Source organism: Geotrypetes seraphini, chromosome 2 (assembly GCF_902459505.1).
Source record: "Geotrypetes seraphini chromosome 2, aGeoSer1.1, whole genome shotgun sequence".
Taxonomy (NCBI): Eukaryota; Metazoa; Chordata; class Amphibia; order Gymnophiona; family Dermophiidae; genus Geotrypetes; species Geotrypetes seraphini.
In genome coordinates, this window is record NC_047085.1 from 229119712 (window position 1) to 229140216 (window position 20505).

The 20505-nt window shown below is 45.3% G+C and overlaps 1 protein-coding gene across 2 annotated transcripts in view; it reads left to right on the plus strand.

Moving 5' to 3' along the window:
- MYH9 (myosin heavy chain 9) overlaps positions 1–20505 on the plus strand; it is an 807001-nt gene that overhangs the window by 120480 nt on the left and 666016 nt on the right. For both annotated transcript variants that reach the window (XM_033935132.1, XM_033935133.1), the window contains exon 5: positions 12726–12819. In XM_033935132.1, coding sequence (XP_033791023.1) covers positions 12726–12819 — 94 coding nt within the window. The remainder of the gene's footprint in view (positions 1–12725; positions 12820–20505) is intronic.

Sequence of the window (20505 nt, forward strand, 5' to 3'; positions counted from 1 at the left end):
TCCAAAGCCAATGATTAGGGTATCTTATCCTAGGTTCCCAAGCCTAAATTGGGTATCTTATATGGTTCCCAAACCGAAATGAAGTCCACTTTGATTTTAACTGCCAGCAATCTTTATAACATTCTGTTAAATTTTTGAGCCACTTTCTTCAATGCAGTTTCTGGAAATTGATATTGGCGGCCGGATGATGTAACTGAAGGGGCACAAAGCATGCAGATGAGGTGTTGCTCTGGAACCCAACAAACGTCTTGCCTTTCTGGCCAATAAAACGAATGAGCTGGACCGTGAGGATGCATAAATTTTATCAATGCATCATTTTGTTCAATTGAGACTTCAACAACGTTGCCTATCCACCATTGATTATCGTAAGTACAGGCAACGTAGCAACCAGGAAAGATTTCGGACACTTTCAAATTTGGAATGGCAGTATCAGAAATTTTGTCAACAAAATTTATTGTGTCATTTGAAACTTTGCTGACACGAACCGAGTTTGAGTCGACTGGTACAAATTGGTGGTGCTCTCTGGTACCGGCTACTGTGCTGCTTTCATGCCATCTTTCTTCTTGAAACTTTTTGCTTTCTTCAATTTCTTCTTTTGGAACATAAATGTATTTAACTCCGTGTATATTTTGGTCACAAAAGTTAAATAGATCCTTTGGCATCAATATTTGATCCGTTGATGGTCTTTGGAGGCTAGCCCGGGCAGCCAGTCATTTAGTTGTTCCACCAACTCCATCGCAGGGTGATTTTCCGTGGCTAGTTCCAAAAAAATTCCATTCAGCCTCAATGTTGAAATCATTTCTGTGATTGCACAAATTCACAAAGTTCTTGTAGTTTTTATATTGTGCAGCTGAGCCGTCGCTGAAGTAGTATATTTTGGTAATGTTTGTTTGAGTTACCAAAAATTCGATCAACTTTTGAATAAACACGTGTACAGATATCGTATCATGTTGCATATGATCAGAAATAATGCAACAGTTTACAACTTGCAATGTGCCCACTTCATTGAGGTAATATGCAACAAAAGGATGTACCGTAGCTTGTGAATTTTCCCAGTGAAAGCCTTGGGCGGCATCCTGTACAACAAATGAGTAATTTTCAGCGAAATCCATCAAAACGATCATTTCCGTTTCTTTTAAGCCTGTCTTCAACATCTTCAAATATTCACTTTGATGTTTTGAAATGAAATGGTGGCTTGTCAACTTCCAAATCTTCTTTGCAAGTCTTTCAATAAAGTTGTCCATGGTTAGTACGCTTGTTTCTAATGTTTCACGGTCAGCGTGAACCCATTGCTTAAATTCTATTTATTCTTCTGGATCTAAATCCTTGAATATTTCTTCCAGGTATGCTGTTAGTGCTTCTTCACCAGGGCAGTTTTGACATCGTTGTAGCATACAGTCCTTGACATTTAGGTCGCACACAGTTTTTTCCATAAGAACTTTGTAGTTCTCTTTGACATTGGCGCCTTGTAGCATGAGCTTTACATTTTGATGTATCGTGCAGACACACACGGAGTGTGCACCTGATGCACCAACGGTTACACACCACTTTGGCCTGAGCTCACATAATTTGGAAAAACCAATTTCAGTTCCGTATTTGTTACAGTACGCCATGTACAGCTCTCTTAAATTACACAACAGCAGCCGCTTTTGCTTTTGTACTTTTAAACCATTGAGGCGGACTGAAATGCAATCTTTTTTGCCAGGACATATTCTGCTGAATTCATCGTCTTCGTAAAAATCTTGAACTCTATTTGCAATTTCTTTTGGAAGGGACTTGCCAATTTTTGCATCAGGTATAGAACAAATGCCTTTCTCTTTCTTTACTTTTTGGGCTGTTCTGACCATGCGCTCTGAAACGCCAAACTTCATTGCTGTTTCCTTTATTGACCAACTTTTTGGGGCCATCGTCAATAATTGAACTTTCATTGACCTGTTGGATATTGCAATTTTCGTTTTCATTTCTTCAATGAGGTCAGTGTAATCTTCACATAACTTGCATTCTACAGACTGACGAGACGGTCCAACTTCTTCAGCTGAAACTCCAGCAGCAGATGTAATCTTCTTGGCTATCACATTCTGCACACGTTCAATTTTTCGTATCACATAACCGGCTTTATCTCTACTAGCTAACCTTCGAATTTTCAATGGAGAGGTTCCTAAGGCAGTCAAGCTTTGATCAACTGCATCGGAGATGCTGATATCAAAATCGTCTGAAGATGAAGATGCTGCAGTAGCTTCACTCATTGAAACGTATTGGGCTTTGCACCTACTGCAAAGTTTCTGACCTGGCTTGATATTTATTTTTGCCACTTTTCTAAAATCATTAGACATGGCAAGATCGACTTTTAACAATCCACTTTGAACAATGTGATTTTTTCTTTTCAAATGGATTACAACACGATGTTTGCTTTAATTCGTATTTGTCGAGATACTTTGCTTTGTGGTGGAGGCAGATTTGGTCTTTATCCATCAGTTCAACTTCAGAGCGCCGAGTGATAAGCAATTTTTCATCGGTTGACAAATTATGTATAAAAATGAGCCCACATTTTTTAGAATAAAATGTGCCGTCATGACACTTTGACAACAATTTTTGCCCAATGGCACAGTCTGGCAGAAAAGGATTATTATTAGTCGATTCGTTGGCATCCATTTTAAACTGAATTAATAATAATGTGGATCTGAAAAAGAAAACAAGTTGTAATTTGTGATCTGCATGCAACAAAATTATCACCTCAATTTCTAGTTAGGAATAATCATTAATTAAGAACACTATAATTGTACTCAAAGCTGGAGTAAAAATAAACAGGGAAAAACAGTGTGAAAAGTGACATAATTGTAAGTTGAAACGTAGGCCGTTGCCATGGTGACATCTCCTAACTTTGTCCCCCTTTTTCGGGCATTGTTAACCTGCGTTGAAAAATGAAACCCACTTTTCTAGGGGGTTTGAAATATGCTCTTTCTAATGAGACTGATTTGAAAGAGTTTCTGAAAGGTATTTTTCTGTAAAAGCAGGCTGAAAATACCCTATTTTTGGCCTTTTTACACAAATTAGCAACTTTACACTTAATTTGTAAACTAATGGAAAGAGCTTGGAGGTTGAAATTGTACTTTTGAAAACAACGTTGTACTGAGACATTATGTGCCAAATTTCGCATTTATTACTCAATTATTGTGGGAGCTAAGTAATGTCAAACTTTGACTTTTTTTGGAGCACTAATTTTTTTCGGCCAAGTTTACTGTAATTCAGCCATTCACTCAGTGCTCGAGAAAAATTATTATTGGTAGCACTGAATAGAGCTCCAAAAGTTGTGCAGGGTAGCTAAGTTTCAGGTTTTTTGGAAACATAGCTTGTGAGATATTGTGTCTCAAAGTTGTCAGAATGTCACTGTCGTACTGTATGTCACTGCAGTATGGGGTCAAACAAATGGCTATATCTCCACGAATATTCCACAGGCGAAACTAAAACTTTACCAAAGTTCGTTTGATACATGTGGGACTTTGTGCATAAAGTTTTATCAAAATCCGTGATGGTCATGCAGGGAGCCCTTGATCACTTGACATGGAATAACTCCGCTGCCTGCCGCCAACTAAAGAGAAGGAAGATCCAGGCGCCATCTCACAAACCTTCCTGACGTCAGTGTGGAAGTTCCGGGCCAGCCAATCGCTCCTCTCCGACATCAGAATTGACGTCGGGAAGAAGGTTTGTGGGCAGGCGCCTGGACCTTTCTTTGCTTTAGTTGTAGCGGTTGACAGCGGCGGCAGACCAGGGGAGGGGGGGGGTTGTTTGAAGCGGAGGTAGTCAGCAGCAGCAGGGCTGGTCCGGGGGGGGGGGGAGGGCAGGCTTCGGCACTGGAGGGGGGATAGGGAGGTAAGCTGGCTAGCTTCAGGGGAGGGGCTGGAGCAAAGGTTGGAAGGCAGCGAGCGAGACATGGGAAGGAGGCACTGGGGGCGCTAAGGACATGGGAAGGAGGCACGGAGGGAATAGAAAGGGACAATTTTGGGGCCTGAGTAAAGAAAGAAAGAATGCACAGTCAAAAGGAAACAACCAAAGACTCATGAAATCACCGGACAGCAAAGGTAGGAAAAATGATTTTATTTTCAATTTAGTGATCAAAATGTGTCCATTTTGAGAATTTATATCTGCTGTCTATAGTTTGCACTACGGCCCCCTTTTACTAAACCGCAATAGTGTTTTTTAGCGCAAGGAGCCTATGAGCATCGAGAGCAGCGCAGGGCATTCAGCGCAGCTCCCTGCGCTAAAAAACCTATCGCGGTTTAGTAAAAAGGGAGGGGTTATATTTGTCTATTTTTGTATAGTTGTTACTGAGGTGACATTGCATAAAGCCATCTGCCTTGACCGCTTTGAAAACCCGCAAAATATAATTGATTAATATTTTCTGTGTACAGTGTGCTTTGTTTTCTAAAATTTTATTGTTGGTAAATCATTTTGACTTGACCACGAAGATAAGGGGGAGGGAGGGGAGCTGCTGAAAGACATCTAGTAATTCTTGCAGGCTTGACTGTGCAGGGAATTATTTTTGTAAAATCATGTTTTGTTATGAGACTGGCATTATTTAGACTTTAATTTCTATAAATGAATAGAATGAAAATGATATAAAATTACTTAAGAACATAAGAAGTTGCCTCCGCTGAGGCAGACCAGAGGTCCATCCTGCCCAGCGGTCCGCTCTCGCGGCAGCCCATCAGGACTAATTGCCTGAACAGTGTCCCTGACTAATTTTGTAACTGCCTCTAATCCTCTAATCCTATCCCTAATACCTACCTCTACTTCTATCTGTACCCCTCTATCCCTTTGTCCTCCAGGTACCTGTCCAGATCCTCTTTGAAGCCCTGTAGCGTGCTCCTGCTTATCACATCCTCCGGTAGCATGTTCCATGTATCCACCACCCTCTGAGTGAAAAAGAACTTCCTGGCGTTAGTTCTAAACCTTTCCCCTTTCAATTTCTCTGAGTGCCCCCTTGTATTTGTGGTTCCCCGTAATTTGAAAAATCTGTCTCTGTCTACTCTTTCTATGCCCTTCATGATCTTGAAGGTTTCTATCATGTCTCCGCTTTTCCAGGGAGAAAAGCCCCAGCTTCTTCAGTCTGTCATTATATGAGAGGTCTTCCATACCCTTTATTAGCTTAGTTGCTCTTCTCTGGACTCTCTCAAGTACCGCCATGTCCTTCTTGAGATACAGCGACCAGTACTGGACACAGTACTCCAGGTGCGGGCGCACCATTGCACGATACAGTGGCAGGATGACTTCCTTCGTCCTGGTCGTGATACCCTTCTTAATGATACTCAACATTTTGTTTGCCTTCCTTGAGGCCGTGGTGCACTGCGCCGACGCCTTCAATGATGTGTCTACCATCACTCCCAGGTCTCTTTCAAGGTTACTCACCCCTAGCGGTGATCCCCCCATTTGGTAAGTGAACATCGGGTTCTTTTTCCCTACATGCATGACCTTGCATTTCCCTATGTTGAAGCTCATTTGCCACTTTTTGGCCCACTCTTCCAGCGCTGTCAGATCTTTTTGGAGATTTTTGCAGTCCTCCTTGCTTTCAACCCTGCTGTATAATTTGGTGTCATCCGCAAATTTAATAACCTCACATTTTGTTCCTGCTTCCAGGTCGTTAATAAATATATTGAACAGGAGCGGTCCCAGCACCGACCCCTGCGGAATTCCGCTCGTGACCCATTGCCAGTCTGAGTAATGGCCCTTTATTCCAACCCTCTGTTTCCTGTCCGCCAGCCAGTTTTTGATCCATCGGTGGACCTCCCCTTGCACCCCGTGGTTCCATAGCTTCCTTAGCAGTCTTTCATGTGGTACCTTGTCGAAGGCTTTTTGGAAGTCAAGGTAAATGATGTCTATAGATTCCCCTTGATCCACCTGGCTGTTTATCCCCTCAAGGAAGTATAATAAGTTAGTGAGGCATGACCTGCCCTTGCAGAAGCCATGCTGGCTCGGTTTTAGCTGCCCAGTGTTTTCGATGTGTTCCCAGATGCAGTCTTTAATCAGCGCTTCCATCATCTTTCCCGGGACCGAGGTCAAGCTCACCGGCCTGTAGTTTCCTGGGTCTCCCCTTGAGCCTTTCTTGAAGATGGGCGTGACATTTGCTATTTTCCAGTCTTCCGGAATCTCTCCAGTTTTTAAGGATAGGTTGCATATTTGTCTAAGTGGCTCAGCTATTTCGTTCCTTAGTTCCTTGAGTACCCTTGGGTGAATGCCGTCCGGACCTGGCGATTTATCGCTCTTTAGCCTGTCTATCTGCCTGAGGACATCCAGCCTGCCTATCTGCCTGAGGACATACTTGCTTGTTTTTATGTACGGGCACTGAAGGGAAGTGGAGCACGAGTGTGCTGAGGATGCTGAAGGGAAATGGGGAAGAGTGGGGAGAAGACGCTGATTTATTAATTGACAATTGTACAGAATATTTCTTTTTATACTTTAATATAATTTCATTATAAAACTATTTGAGGCTTGTGTGGATGGGATCAGATGGTCTGCGAGGATGGGGACTGAACTCGCGGGGATGGAGAATTTTTTTTTTCCTTGTGTCATTCTCTAGGCTCTGCCATGAATCTATTTTGACTATGTGCGGGCGAGCAGGGTGTCAGTCGGGTTGACGTAGCCGTCATAGCGCAAGCGGGCGAGGGGTATGGCTCTCGAAAGAAATCTTAATCATTGTACTGCTGATCTTTGGCTCTTTTGACTAATGAGTTTGCCTACCACTGCCCTAGGTAGTCAAGTATTTAAGATAGCCCTAATAAACATGCACGAGGCAAATTTGCATGCCTGTCACCTTTATTATATGTAAATCTGCCTCGTGCATGTTTATTAGGGCTATCTTGAATACCTGATTGCCTAGGAGGTCCCCAGGACAGGTTTAAAATAACCTTGAGCTAGTGCATTTGCACTTGCTCATATTTGTAACCATTATATGTGAAATGCTCCGTGGTGGTATTTTTTTCAATCCATCTCAGGGGTATTGTGGCTTTCCATCAGCCTATTGAAGGGAAACCTCTCTCTGCTCATCCAGTGGTTTCCAGATTCATGAAAGGACTTTTTAATATCAAACCTCCTCTCAAACCGCCTCCTGTGGTTTGGTATCTCAATGTTGTTCTTGCTCAATTGATAAAGCCTCCATTTGAACCAATGTCTACGGCTCATCTAAAGTATCTCACTTGGAAAGTGGTGTTTCTCATTGCCCTCACTTCTGCTCAAAGAGTCAGTGAGCTGCAAGCTTTAGTTGCTGATCCACCTTTCACTGTGTTCCATCATGACAAGGTGGTCCTCCGTACTCATCCTAAATTCCTCCCTAAAGTGGTTTCAGAATTTCATCTCAACCAATCCATTGTTCTTCCAGTGTTCTTTCCAAAGCCTCATTCTCATCCTGGAGAATCAGCTCTTCATACTCTGGACTGTAAACGTGCTTTGGCCTTCTATTTGGAATGCACCAAACCACACAGAACTGCTCCTCAACTTTTTGTCTCCTTCGATCCAAACAAGTTGTGACATCCGATCTCTAAGCGTACCATCTCCAACTGGATGGCTGCTTGTATCTCATTCTGCTATGCCCAGGCTGGATTACACCTACACAGTAGAGTCGCAGCCCATAAGGTCAGAGCTATGGCAGCGTAGCTTTCCTCAGATTATACCTATTGAGGAAATTTGCAAGGCTGCGACTTGGTCTTCGGTTCACACTTTCCCTTCTCGCTATTGTCTGGATGTTTTCTCCAGATGGGATGGCCATTTTGGCCAGAGAGTGTTACAAAATTTATTCTCCTAAATTGCCAACGCTCCCACCATCTCATTCTGGTTAGCTTGGTGGTCACCCATATGTGAGAATAGGCTGCCTGCTTGTCTTGGGATAAAGCGCAGTTACTTACCGTAACAGGTGTTTATCCAGGAACAGCAGGCAGCTATTCTCACAACCCACCCACCTCCCCTAGTTAGCTTTCTCTGGTTTCAAGATATCCACAATGAATATGCATCAACTTGTATTTGCATACACTGTTTCCATTATATGCAAATTTTTTTCCTGCATATTCCTTGTGGATATCTTGAAAACCTGACTGGCAAGGGGGTACTCCAGGACTGAGTTGAGAAACACTGCTCAAGCTGACAAGTTCCACCTGTTGGGTTCCCCCCTCCCCCCAAAAAAATAAATCACATGAGTAGGCTCTCAATTCCAAGGCCTTATAACAGATTTTCTCCCTTTGGGGAGGGGGGATTCCTCAATCCTATTTGTGTCTCCTAGCACAAGCTACCTTAATATTGCTCCAGGCAGTACACCCTTCATCAGCTGGAGACAGATGCTTTTCTTCTGGATTGCATCCTTCTACTCACAGAGATACTATTCAAACTCAAGCAAGAACCAGCCACCATGATCCTCATAGCGCTTCAGTGGCCCAGACAAGCCTAATTCTTGCTTCTACTTCAACTGAGTGTCATATTCCATTTCACTACAGATCTTTCCATCTTTACTTACCCAGAGCCAGCGTTCTCTTCATCCAAACCTACAGTCTGTACTTCTCACCATGCATATAGAGGATTCAATCTCTGCCCATGTTGTGGCTATCATAACTGCTTTCAGAAATCTTCCACTCAATGATGCTATCACTTCAAGTGGACATACTTCACCACATGGTGTACTTGCCACTTGTTGGATCCTGATACTTGCTGTCTCTCTTTGGTGTTGACTACATATTACATCTCCAAATCTAAACTTAAATCAACTTCTGTCGGAGTTCACCTCAGTGTTCTTATCGCCTTCCATGTTCCTTTCATCAATAAACTTCTAGCTACACTATTACTTTCCAGGTTCATGAACTCAAATCCTCCAATCGAACCTCCTCCAGTTGTTTGGGATCTCAATGTTGTCCTCACTAAATTGGTGAAATCTCCATTCAAACCTCTTGCGAATACGCTTCTTAAGTACCTTATGTGGAAAATATTATTCCTAACCTGTATCATTTCAGCTTGACGAGTCGGTGAACTCCAAGTACGGGTCTATGAGTCGCCTTCCACAGCTTTGTCAACATGTTAGAGTGGTTCTCCAAACTCATAAGTTTGTTCCGACAATAGTCATGGAATTTCATCTCAATCAATCTGTTATGCTACCAATTTTCTTCCCAAAACCACATTCTTACCTTGGTGAAATTACTCTTCACACATTGGACTGCAAATGTGCCTTGGCTTACTATTTAGAATGAACTAAGCCACACAGGACTTCTCAAATTTTCATCTTTTTTGACCCTAAAAAATGTAAGGTCATGCATCTCGGCAGCGGAAATCCATGCAGAACATACTCCTTGAATGGAGAAACGCTAGCTAGGACTTCAGAGGAACGGGACTTGGGGGTAATCATCAGTGCAGACATGAAAGCTGCTAAACAAGTAGAGAAGGCCTCATCTAAGGCAAGGCAAATGATGGGATGTATCAATCGAAGTTTCGTCAGCCGCAAACCTGAAGTCATAATGCCATTCTACAGAACCATGGTGAGACCTCATCTGGAATACTGTGTGCAATACTGGAGGCCACATTACCGGAAAGATGTGCTTCGAGCTGAATCGGTCCAGCGGATGGCCACTAGGATGGTCGCCGGACTCAAGGGTCTCTCATACGAAGAAAGACTGGGCAAACTGCAGCTCTATACCCTGGAGGAGCGCAGAGAACGGGGTGACATGATTGAGACATTTAAGTACGTCACTGGTCGCGTCGAGATGGAAAACGATATATTCTTTCCCAAGGGACCCTCGGTCACAAGGGGGCACCCCCTCAAACTCAGAGGGGGGAAATTTAGTGGTGACACGAGGAAGTATTTCTTCACGGAAAGGGTGGTAGATCACTGGAACAAACTTCCGGTGCAGGTGATCAAGGCCACCAGCGTGCTCGATTTTAAGAATAAATGGGACATCCACGTGGGATCCCTACGAGGGTCAAGTTAAGGAACTAGGTCACTAGCACTCAAGGGGTGGGTCAATAGAGTGGGCAGACTTGATGGGCTGTGGCCCTTTTCTGCCGTCGTCTTTCTATGTTTCTATTGAGAGCTCCTGTAATCAAATTATTTCCACATGGTTAATGGACTGCATCTCCTTCTGCTATGCTCAGGCTAGGCGACCACTAGGTGGTCATGTTACAGCATACAAAGTCACAGCAACGGCAGCCTCAGTGGCCTTTCTGTGTTCTACACCCATTCATGATATTGGTAAAGCAGCTACTTGGTCCTCAAGTCATACCTTATATCCAACTACTGTCTGCAGACTTATTCCAAATGGAATAGTTGGTTCAGCCATGCAGTTATATAAAATTTATTTCTTACTTAGAGGCCAACTGCTGTGAGAATATGCTGGGATATGCTGTGAGAATTATTCTGGGATAAAGCACAGTTTTGTTACCTGTAACAGTTGTTATCCAGGGACAGCAGGCAGATAGTCTCACAACCCTCCCATCTCCCCAAGTTGGCTTATAAGCTTATATACTGAACTACTGGACCTGTGAACCAGCATTGGGTGGGAAGGCATTAGCGCATGTGTGGTATTGGCAGTCTGAAACTTGTAGGAAGTTGGTGACAGTACGCTTTTGCACTGTCATTCATGGAGCCTAATATGGACATCACCCATCTGTAAGAATATCTACCTGTTGTCCCTGGATAACACCTGTTACAGGTGTTCCACACAGCAGAGTGGTTTGTTGGTATACCTGTTTGATTTTTTTTTTTTTTTTTTTTTTTTTCATGAGTTACAGAGCAGAACAGAAAAGTACTGTGGTGTGTTTTTTTCCCAGGAAAGTTCCCCGTGCCACTCCTGCTTTCTTCTGTTATAGTGGATATGGATTGCTTTGATACAAACTGAAGAGGGCACTATACTCCACTAGTGAAAGAGGAGAGGCCAAAAGATGTGATAAGACATGCTTCTGTAACCAGCTCGTGACCAGAGGATATTCACCTAGAGTACAGATTCCTATGTCCTATGCCTCTCAGTAGCTCTTTTCCTTTCTTTATATGGCTCCCTGAGAACTCTGTTCCTTAGATCTGCTTTTATCCATACCCTTCTCCTCCACTGCCAATTCCAGGAGAAGCCGCCAGGCAGTCTTTCAGTAGAGAGCCCCCCACCAAAATGGGCAAGCCCAGCACAGCAGCCCAATACCTCTCCCTTGAGAGGTGAAACCAGGAATAAACAAGCGCACAGCGCCATTGCCACTCGGATCATGGGGCAGAATGGTCCAGCCCGCTGAAATCCTGGCTTAAAATAAGGTGGTGAATTCCACGTGGCAATCGGGTCGCTATAGCACGGGAAAGCGAGCAATATGGTGCCTTAGCAATCCGCATGCCTCTCTTCTCAAAACAGACCCAAACTGATCCATACAACATCCGCCCCCACCCCCACACACTCAATACCCCAATCATCCAATTCACATGTACCCCCAAGCCCACACAGTCACTCCTCATCCATCCACTAGTGCTAGACACATTATCACAGGGAGGAGCACTAACACTCCCGTAACAAAAGTCCACTAGTGTAATACCCATGAATGCAGGAATAACAGTTAAACTGTGTCTTGACAGCCAGTGCATATAGGAAACTGCAATTACTGGTCCAGAGTATGTCCCACACCACAAGAAAGACCAGTTAGGGAGTCACTGAGGTTCCAGGCTCCTGTGGTAATGTATACGAGTAAGCCCGAGCAGCATCCACAGTATCATAGGTCTTCCACCCGGTGCCCGTCCAGATCTTCAGAAGTGCCGGGTAAAACAGCATAAAGCGTTTTTGTTCAAACAGCTCAGAGCACACTGGGAAAATTGTCAGTGCTGTTCCTGTAGTGAAGAGGAGTAGTCCTGGAACATACAGATTTTCCCCCCTCATAGCAGAGGGTATTTTTCTTTAGTTTATATTGTCGCATTAATTCCGTGGTTGTCCATCCGCCGACCCAGGCAGTGCGCTTGTTCCAGGCACACCAGCCCAGTGCCCGCTGGCAACGGAAGTTCAGTCTGGAGCCAAGATTCAAGGGTTGAAAGTAAATGGGAGTCCGAGATGGACTCTGGCAAGGCTACCACCCGAAGGTTATCTCTCTGGGAGCGATTTTCCATCTTGTCAAGCATATCAGCCTGGTGCTGTAGTTGCTCCTGAAGAGTGACAAGATCCGCTGCCGAGGATGTGGTCACGTCCTTGACCAATGCTACCTTGGACTCCAACGCTCCCGTGCGTCTGGTTGTCTCTGCTAACAGGTTCTCCATGGTAGACAGCTGCTCCGACAGTTGTTTGAAATGGGAATTCAGGGCGCACACCACCAACGCAGAGAGCGCCTCGATATGCTCAGCAGAACGCATGAACATGTATCCTGATTCCGCCGCCGCCATTTTGGGATCTGGTTTCTGTTGTAGTTTTTCTTTATCCTTACGGGTGGATTTGCCGCTGATTGCTGGGCTAATGTGCTGAACAAACTTGTCCATATACTGCACAATCCACCTTCATGATAATTAAGCCAAGTGAGAGACCCGATGGGGAGGGATAGGACCTGGGGCCCTGGAGCTCAGTCAAGACACGTCTTGCTCAGCTCAGCACATCACCTGACTCAAGTATTTCCATTCTTAAAATATTCTTCAGTAGTTCTAGTACTAATGTGTTTAGTAGATTTTAAAAATATAAAAATTAAACTTTAAGCTATAATGGATAAAAACTTCCTGCTGCCTTTTTAATGCTGAGATTTGTTCACAGAGGAGAATCTGGAGCTGGGAAAACAGAAAATACCAAGAAAGTCATTCAGTACTTGGCACATGTTGCATCCTCTCATAAGAGTAAGAAAGACCAGGTAAGTAGTGGGGACTGAATGAAAGCTAGATGTAAAACATTTTAGTTCACCATGTTAAAGGATGATTTATAGCTGCGCTTTTCAATGCTTTTGTAAATGGCCATAATATTGGTGCTGTCTGTACAGTCGCCCAGATAGAAATACTTAGGGATATCAAGCCTGTAACATGAAATTAAGTGAAGCCATGTTGCTCACCTTCATGGCAGGGCAGACTATTGATTTAAATCTAATCAGTTTAAATCACTAGTCAGATTTGATTTAAATCATGGTTTTCTACAGAAAGACTCATTCTCTGAGGACAAGCAGGCTTTATAGTCTCACATGTAGGTGAAGTCATCCACAGAACCTGCCACAGTTAAAAAATGTTCTGTCACTTTAAAACTTTAAGACCACCTATGTGCTGGTGCCTTCCTGCCAGACGTTGGCTCTTGGGGCCATCAGTTTTCCACAGAGCTGAGAAACTGATTTTAGAGTCTAAAAGTGTGTCAAACGAATGTATTTATTGGCTTTCCTGTTTTTTTCTGTTCATTTTATTTGAATAAGTAATACAGCCATAACACAGCCACAATCATAGTAACAGAGCTTCAATCCAAAACCAAGAGCATGATACAATGACTATAAACCAAACCAATGGCAACTCTGCAAACAACCCCCCCAAGTAATCTGAAAGCTGAAGAGAAAACAAAAGAGAAGGAAAACAGATGCACTCCATTCACCCCCACACGCACTCCCCCCCCCAATCAAATCTAGCCCATATATTGCCAGAAATAGTCTGAGTGAGACAGAGAAGAGACCAAAAGAGACAGACAGAAGTCCCTTAACCCCTGTTCTGTCTTCCTGCCATCACAGGCATAAACACTGTTGCCACATCCAAAGATAGCGTTGACTCTCCGGAGTTTGCCTTTTCCCTTTCTCCACTAAGAATTCACATCTTACTGTGCTATCAGAAAGATCCAGGTGGCGACAGGAGGGCCATCCTCCTCAAGCCAGTATTTCAGAATGACCTTAACCACCAATAAAAATGCAATAGCAAGAAATTTGTGATCGGGCAGGGGCACACGATTGTCCATCAACAGGCATTGATCCCCTAATAAAAGGGTTATAATCCCACGAAACAGAACGCTTCAGTATCCCTGCAAGGAGATCAAGTACTACAGCCCATAGGGTCAATTTTGGATACTCCAGGAAGGTGTGGACAAAGGCTCCCACAGCTTTTTTTACACCGAAGACAAAGTGGAGCTGCCCATAGAACAGCCCCAAGCCCTGGTCAGATACACCCTGTGTAGCAGCTTGAAGTGAGTTTCTCTCAATTCATTTGCTTTGAAAAAGCCCAATCCCACTTTGAAGATTTCCTGAAATTTCTCAGTGTCTAAAAGGCACCCAAACTCTTTCCCAATTTTGAGCCAATTGGGTTATGCCAGTCACACCCACCAGTTCTTTGACTATCTTATCTTATCCCAGGACAAGCAGGCAGCATATTCTTGACTGATGGGTGACGGCACCGATGGAGCCCCGGTACGGACAATTTTAGAGTGATTGCACTCTAAGAACTTGGAAAGTTCTGGCAGGCCGCACCGCGCACGCGCGAGTGCCTTCCCGCCCGACAGAGGCGCGCGGTCCCCAGTTTCTTAGTTTCCGCGGAGCTAAGAAGACGCGTTTCTCTCAACGGCCGTTGTGAGAAAATCTTTTTGATTCTTCCCGCTCGCGTAAACTCGGGAAGGAAATATTGTTTCCTTCCTTTTTTCTTTATTTTCTTTTCTTTAAAAAAAAAAACAACTTGTTTTTTTCTTCTTTTTTCGAATTCGCCCCAGCGGGGCCTTTTGCCACCATCGAGGCCTCGGCCTTCGATTTGGCTGAAGCCGTTTTTACATTCATGCCCCCTCAACCCGGGTTCAAGAAGTGCCAGCGGTGTGCACGACCAATTTCACTCACTGACCCACATAATTGGTGTCTACAGTGTCTTGGTCCCGACCATCGAGCGTCTACCTGCACCCGCTGTGCGACTTTAAAAAAAGCGAACTCTGAAAAATCGTCAAATCCAGCAGAAATTGCTTTTTGGTGCCGAAATGTCTGACTCTACGACACCGACATCGGCTCCGGCGCAGTCGGCACCCACCGCATCGACGCCACGCGATACCGCGTTGGCATCGACTCCTTCAGGTAAGCCGGCTAAGAAGCCTTCCCCGTTGGAGCGTCCTCCGGTCTCAGTGGCAGCGAGCCCAATCCTGCGGACCTCGAGGCACCCACGGAAGCGCTCCGCCCCAATAGAGGTGAGCCCTTCGACATCGGGTTCCTCCTCCTCGGGGCGTAGAGCAGCACCACAGGTACCGCAGAAGAAAAAGGCGGTACCGGTGCCCTCACTCGAAGAGCGTATAGCTGCTGTTCTGCAACTACAGCTTAAAGAACAGTTGCAACACCTTCTTCCTTCACTCTTGGCACCGAGCCTTCTGGTCCCGGTCTGGTCTGAGCCACCGGTACCGACAGTGGAACGCCCTATTTTATCCGCTTCCACTTTGTCGGTACCGGTACAATCTGCTTCCTCGGTCTCCATGCCGGTTCTTGCACCGGAGCCGAGAGCTCACCATCAGGCTGTACAGACTTCGGCTCCGGTGCATCCAGTGACATTTCCCGGTACCGAGTCGATCAGGTCAGGGAAATTGCTTCGCAAATCTCGTCACCTAGAACCCTCCACACCAGAATCTCGGGACTGGAGTTTTCAAGTTCGAGATCCTGATTTGTGGGGTGATTCAGAGGATCCTCTTCTTTCTGAAGGGGAATGCTCCTCTGGTGACGAGGACCCTTCTGCTTTGGGACCTTCCTCTAGACTGGATGTGTCCTCTTTTTCTTCCTTTTTGAAGGAAATGTGTGATTCTCTCTCCATCCCCTTGGAGGCTGAGTCAAAGAAATCCAAAGCTTTTCTAGATGCACTGGATTTTGACCAGCCTCCAAAGGAATATCTTAAGTTACCTCTCCATGACATCTTGAGAGAGACCTTTTATAAAAATTTAGAATCTCCTTTAACTGTACCTGGAGCTCCCCGCAAGTTGGACTCTTTGTATAAAGTCATTCCCATTCCTGGGTTTGACAAGCCCCAACTACCTCATGAGTCCCTTTTAGTTGAATCCACACTCAAAAAGTCTAAGGGGGCTAGTGTGTATGCTTCAGTCCCTCCTGGCAGAGAGGGTAAATCCATGGACAAATTTGGAAAAAGGCTGTACCAGAATGCGATGTTGGCCAACCGGTCAGGAAATTACGCATTCCATTTCTCATTCTATCTAAAGCAGCTTATACAAAATCTGGCTGTTTTCGAGAAATATCTCCCTGACCGGAAGAAATCTGTTTTTCACCAAACTTGTTCCTCCCTTTTGCAGCTTCGTAAGTTCATGGTCAGATCAATTTATGACACTTTTGAACTGACCTCCAGAGCCACAGCTATGTCAGTAGCCATGCGAAGGCTGGCCTGGCTTCGAGTTTCCGAACTCGATGTCAATCATCAGGACCGGCTAGCCAACGCACCTTGTTTGGGGGATGAGCTGTTTGGAGATTCCATGGATTCCACTACTCAAAAGCTCTCAGCTCATGAAACTCGGTGGGACACTCTTCTTAAAACTAAGAAAGCAACTCCACCTACCAGGCCTTTTCGTCAGCACTCGGCCTACCAACGAAGATTTGTGGCCCGTCCTCTGCCACAGACTACACAACAGCCTAGACGTCAGAGACAACAAAGACCAGCTGCTAGACAGGCTCAGCAACAGCAGCAGGTGAAACCTCCTCCTTCACAAAAACCTACTCAACCCTTTTGACTTGGTTCTCCTGGACATAGCCAATCTTCCTCCTTCTACTCATCTTCCACAGCCCATAGGAGGACGCCTTATACATTTCATAAGCCGTTGGGAGATCATCACCTCGGACCTGTGGGTCCTCAACATCATCCGCCACGGCTACTCTCTCAACTTTCAGACACCTCCTGCTCAAAGTCTGCCAAGAGAGTCTGCTTTGAACACTCCTCGGTCTTCCCTCCTTCTTCAAGAGGTTCAATCCCTCCTCCTTCTGAACGCTATAGAGGAAGTTCCTCTAGATCAGAGAGGGCAAGGATTCTACTCCCGTTATTTTCTAGTCCCCAAAAAGACAGGAGATCTAAGACCCATTCTAGATCTTCGCGATCTCAACAAATGCTTGGTAAAAGAGAAATTCAAAATGCTTTCTCTGTCCACGCTTTACCCTCTTCTCAATCAAGGCGACTGGCTATGTTCCCTCGATCTCAAAGAAGCATACACTCATATACCGGTCAATCTGGCCTCCAGACAGTACCTACGCTTCATGATCAATCGTTGTCATTACCAATACAAGGTGCTTCCCTTCGGTCTTGCCTCCTCTCCAAGAGTGTTCACCAAATGTCTGATTGTGGTGGCTGCCTTTCTACGATCTCACCACCTTCAGGTCTTTCCTTACCTGGACGACTGGTTAATCAAGGCCAATTCATCTCAGACTGTTCTCCTGGCCACCAACCAAACCATCATGTTTCTTCAACTTCTGGGGTTCGAGATCAATCTACCCAAATCTCATCTCATCCCCACTCAGAGACTTCAATTCATCGGAGCTGTCTTGGACACAGTACTCATGAGAGCGTTCCTGCCATCCAACCGTCTTCAAACGCTTCAATATCTCTGTCAGCAGGTGCTTCTACAACTTTCTATCTCTGCCAAGCAAATGATGATACTCTTGGGTCACATGGCCTCCACAGTTCATGTCACACCCTTCGCACGTCTTTACCTGCGCACTCCTCAATGGACCCTAGCTACCCAGTGGTCCCAAGCGACGGATCCTTGCTCACGTCACATATGTCACATCATCTCTTCGTCAGTCTCTACAATGGTGGTTGATATCCTCAAATCTCTCCAGAGGTCTTCTGCTCCATTTACCTCCTCATCAACTAGTCATCACCACCGACGCCTCCCCTTATGCCTGGGGAGCTCATTTGAACGAGTTCCAAACTCAAGGCCTTTGGACAGCCCAGGAAAAGAAGCATCACATCAATTTCCTGGAACTCAGAGCGATGTTTTATGCCCTCAAGGCCTTCCAACATCTTCTCTTTCCTCAAGTTCTCCTGCTGTGCACAGACAATCAAGTTGCGATGTACTACATCAACAAGCAGGGTGGGACGGGCTCTCGCCTCTTGTGCCAGGAAGCCCAGAAGATCTGGACTTGTGCCATAAATCACCATCTATTCCTGAAAGCTATCTACATTCAGGGAGAAAAGAATTCCTTAGCGGACAAGCTCAGCAGAATTCTCCAGCCTCACGAGTGGACACTCGATCCTTTCACTCTACAGTCCATCTTTGATCAATGGGGCACTCCTCAGATAGACCTCTTTGCAGCTCCTCACAATCACCAGCTGCCCCTATTCTGCTCCAGACTCTACTCTCCTCACCGTCTGGCAGCAGATGCATTTCTCCTCGACTGGTCCAATCTGTTCCTGTACGCTTTCCCTCCTCTGCCTCTCATGTTGAGAACCTTGTTCAAGCTCAAGAGGGAACGAGCCACCATGATTCTGATTGCTCCGAGGTAGCCCAGGCAACATTGGTTCTCCCTTCTACTTCAACTCAGTTCCAGGGAACCTTTTCTTCTTCCACTGTTTCCTTCTCTGCTTACACAGCTTCTACATCCCAACCTCCAGTCTCTGCACATGACAACTTGGTATCTCTCGGGCTGACTTCTCAGGATACTCTTTTGTCTCAGCCCATTCGTTCCATTCTAGATGCCTCCAGGAAACCAGCCACCCTGCAATGTTACCATCAGAAGTGGACACGATTTTCTTCCTGGTGTCTTCTTCATCATCTTGATCCCACTTCCCTGGCAGTGGAGACATTGTTGGATTATTTGCTTTCTTTGTCTGACTCTGGTCTTAAGTCTTCTTCCATCAGAGTCCACCTCAGTGCCATTGCTGCTTTTCATGAGCCGGTTCATGGAAAACTTCTCTCAGCTCATCCCCTGGTGTCCAGATTCATGCGGGGTCTTTTCAATGTGAAACCACCTCTTAAAGCCCCTCTGGTTATCTGGGATCTCAATGTGGTTCTTTCCGCCTTAATGAAGCCTCCATTTGAACCTTTGGCTACCACTTCTTTCAAGTTTCTCACTTGGAAGGTACTTTTCCTTATTGCTTTTACCTCTGCCAGGAGGGTCAGTGAGCTACATGCACTAGTTGCAGATCCACCTTTTACGGTCTTTCATCATGACAAGGTGGTTCTGCGTACACATCCAAAGTTTTTCCCTAAGGTTGTCTCTGAATTCCATCTCAACCAATCCATTGTTCTGCCTGTCTTCTTTCCGAAACCTCACTCTCATTCTGGAGAACAGGCTCTGCATACTTTGGATTGTAACAGGGCTCTAGCTTACTATCTAGAGCGTAAGAAACCCCACAGATAGTTCCCCAACTCTTTCTGTCCTTTGATCCGAATAAATTGGGACGTCCTGTTTCTAAACGTACGTTGTCCAATTGGCTGGCAGCGTGCATTTCATTCTGTTATGCTCAGACCGGACTGACACTGGAAGGTTCTGTCACGGCCCATAGAGTCCGAGCGATGGCAGCTTCTGTAGCTTTCCTCTGTTCCACTCCTATTGAGGAAATCTGCAAGGCTGCTACTTGGTCCTCAGTTCATACTTTTACATCTCATTATTGTCTGGATGTATTCTCCAGACGAGATGGACACTTCGGCCAATCTGTTTTGCAAAATTTGTTTTCCTAATGGCCAACCTTCCCTCCATCCCTCTTTTTGTTAGCTTGGAGGTCACCCATCAGTCAAGAATATGCTGCCTGCTTGTCCTGGGATAAAGCACAGTTACTTACCGTAACAGGTGTTATCCAGGGACAGCAGGCAGATATTCTTGCGTCCCTCCCACCTCCCCGGGTTGGCTTCTTAGCTGGCTTATCCTAACTGGGGACCGCGCGCCTCTGTTGGGCGGGAAGGCACTCGCGCATGCGCGGTGCGGCCTGCCAGAACTTTCCAAGTTCTTAGAGTGCAATCACTCTAAAATTGTCCATACCAGGGCTCTGTCGGTGCCGTCACCCATCAGTCAAGAATATCTGCCTGCTGTCCCTGGATAACACCTGTTACGATAAGTAACTGTGCTATCGAGAGAAGGTATTCAGGGGCGTGGGCAAAAAGAAAAAATATCTGTCTAATTTGGTACTCTCTAGCTTAGGACCCCAAGATCCTTTTAACTGAGCATAGTAGTGGTGTGCCTGACAATAAGCCCAGAAGTGTGTGGACGGTAATTCCCATGTTACCCTCATCCAATCAAAGGAAGGAAAATCTCCTCCCCACAATTCCAGCAAATGGTGTAAGGATCACCATCTTCCCAAACTGTGAAAGGCGATAACCCCATCCCAGGGACAAATTTTGGGTTGCCCACTAGCCCTAGGGGGGGCAAAACTCTGCCTGTCCCTCCCTGCTTCCCTCTCCACCAGTCCTAGGCTGCTTGGAAGGGTCATAACAAACCAAATTTGCTCCGGCATGCCAGAGTAGAAGCCACCAGAACATATATTAAGTTAATAAACTTATAAGGATGACACCATGCTTTAACCAGAGACAAGGGGAAAAACCTCTCCATCTAGAAGACATTCATGTACCCCATGTAACAATGCTGCTACGTTATAGGAGCGAAGATCTGATACATTGAGTCTCC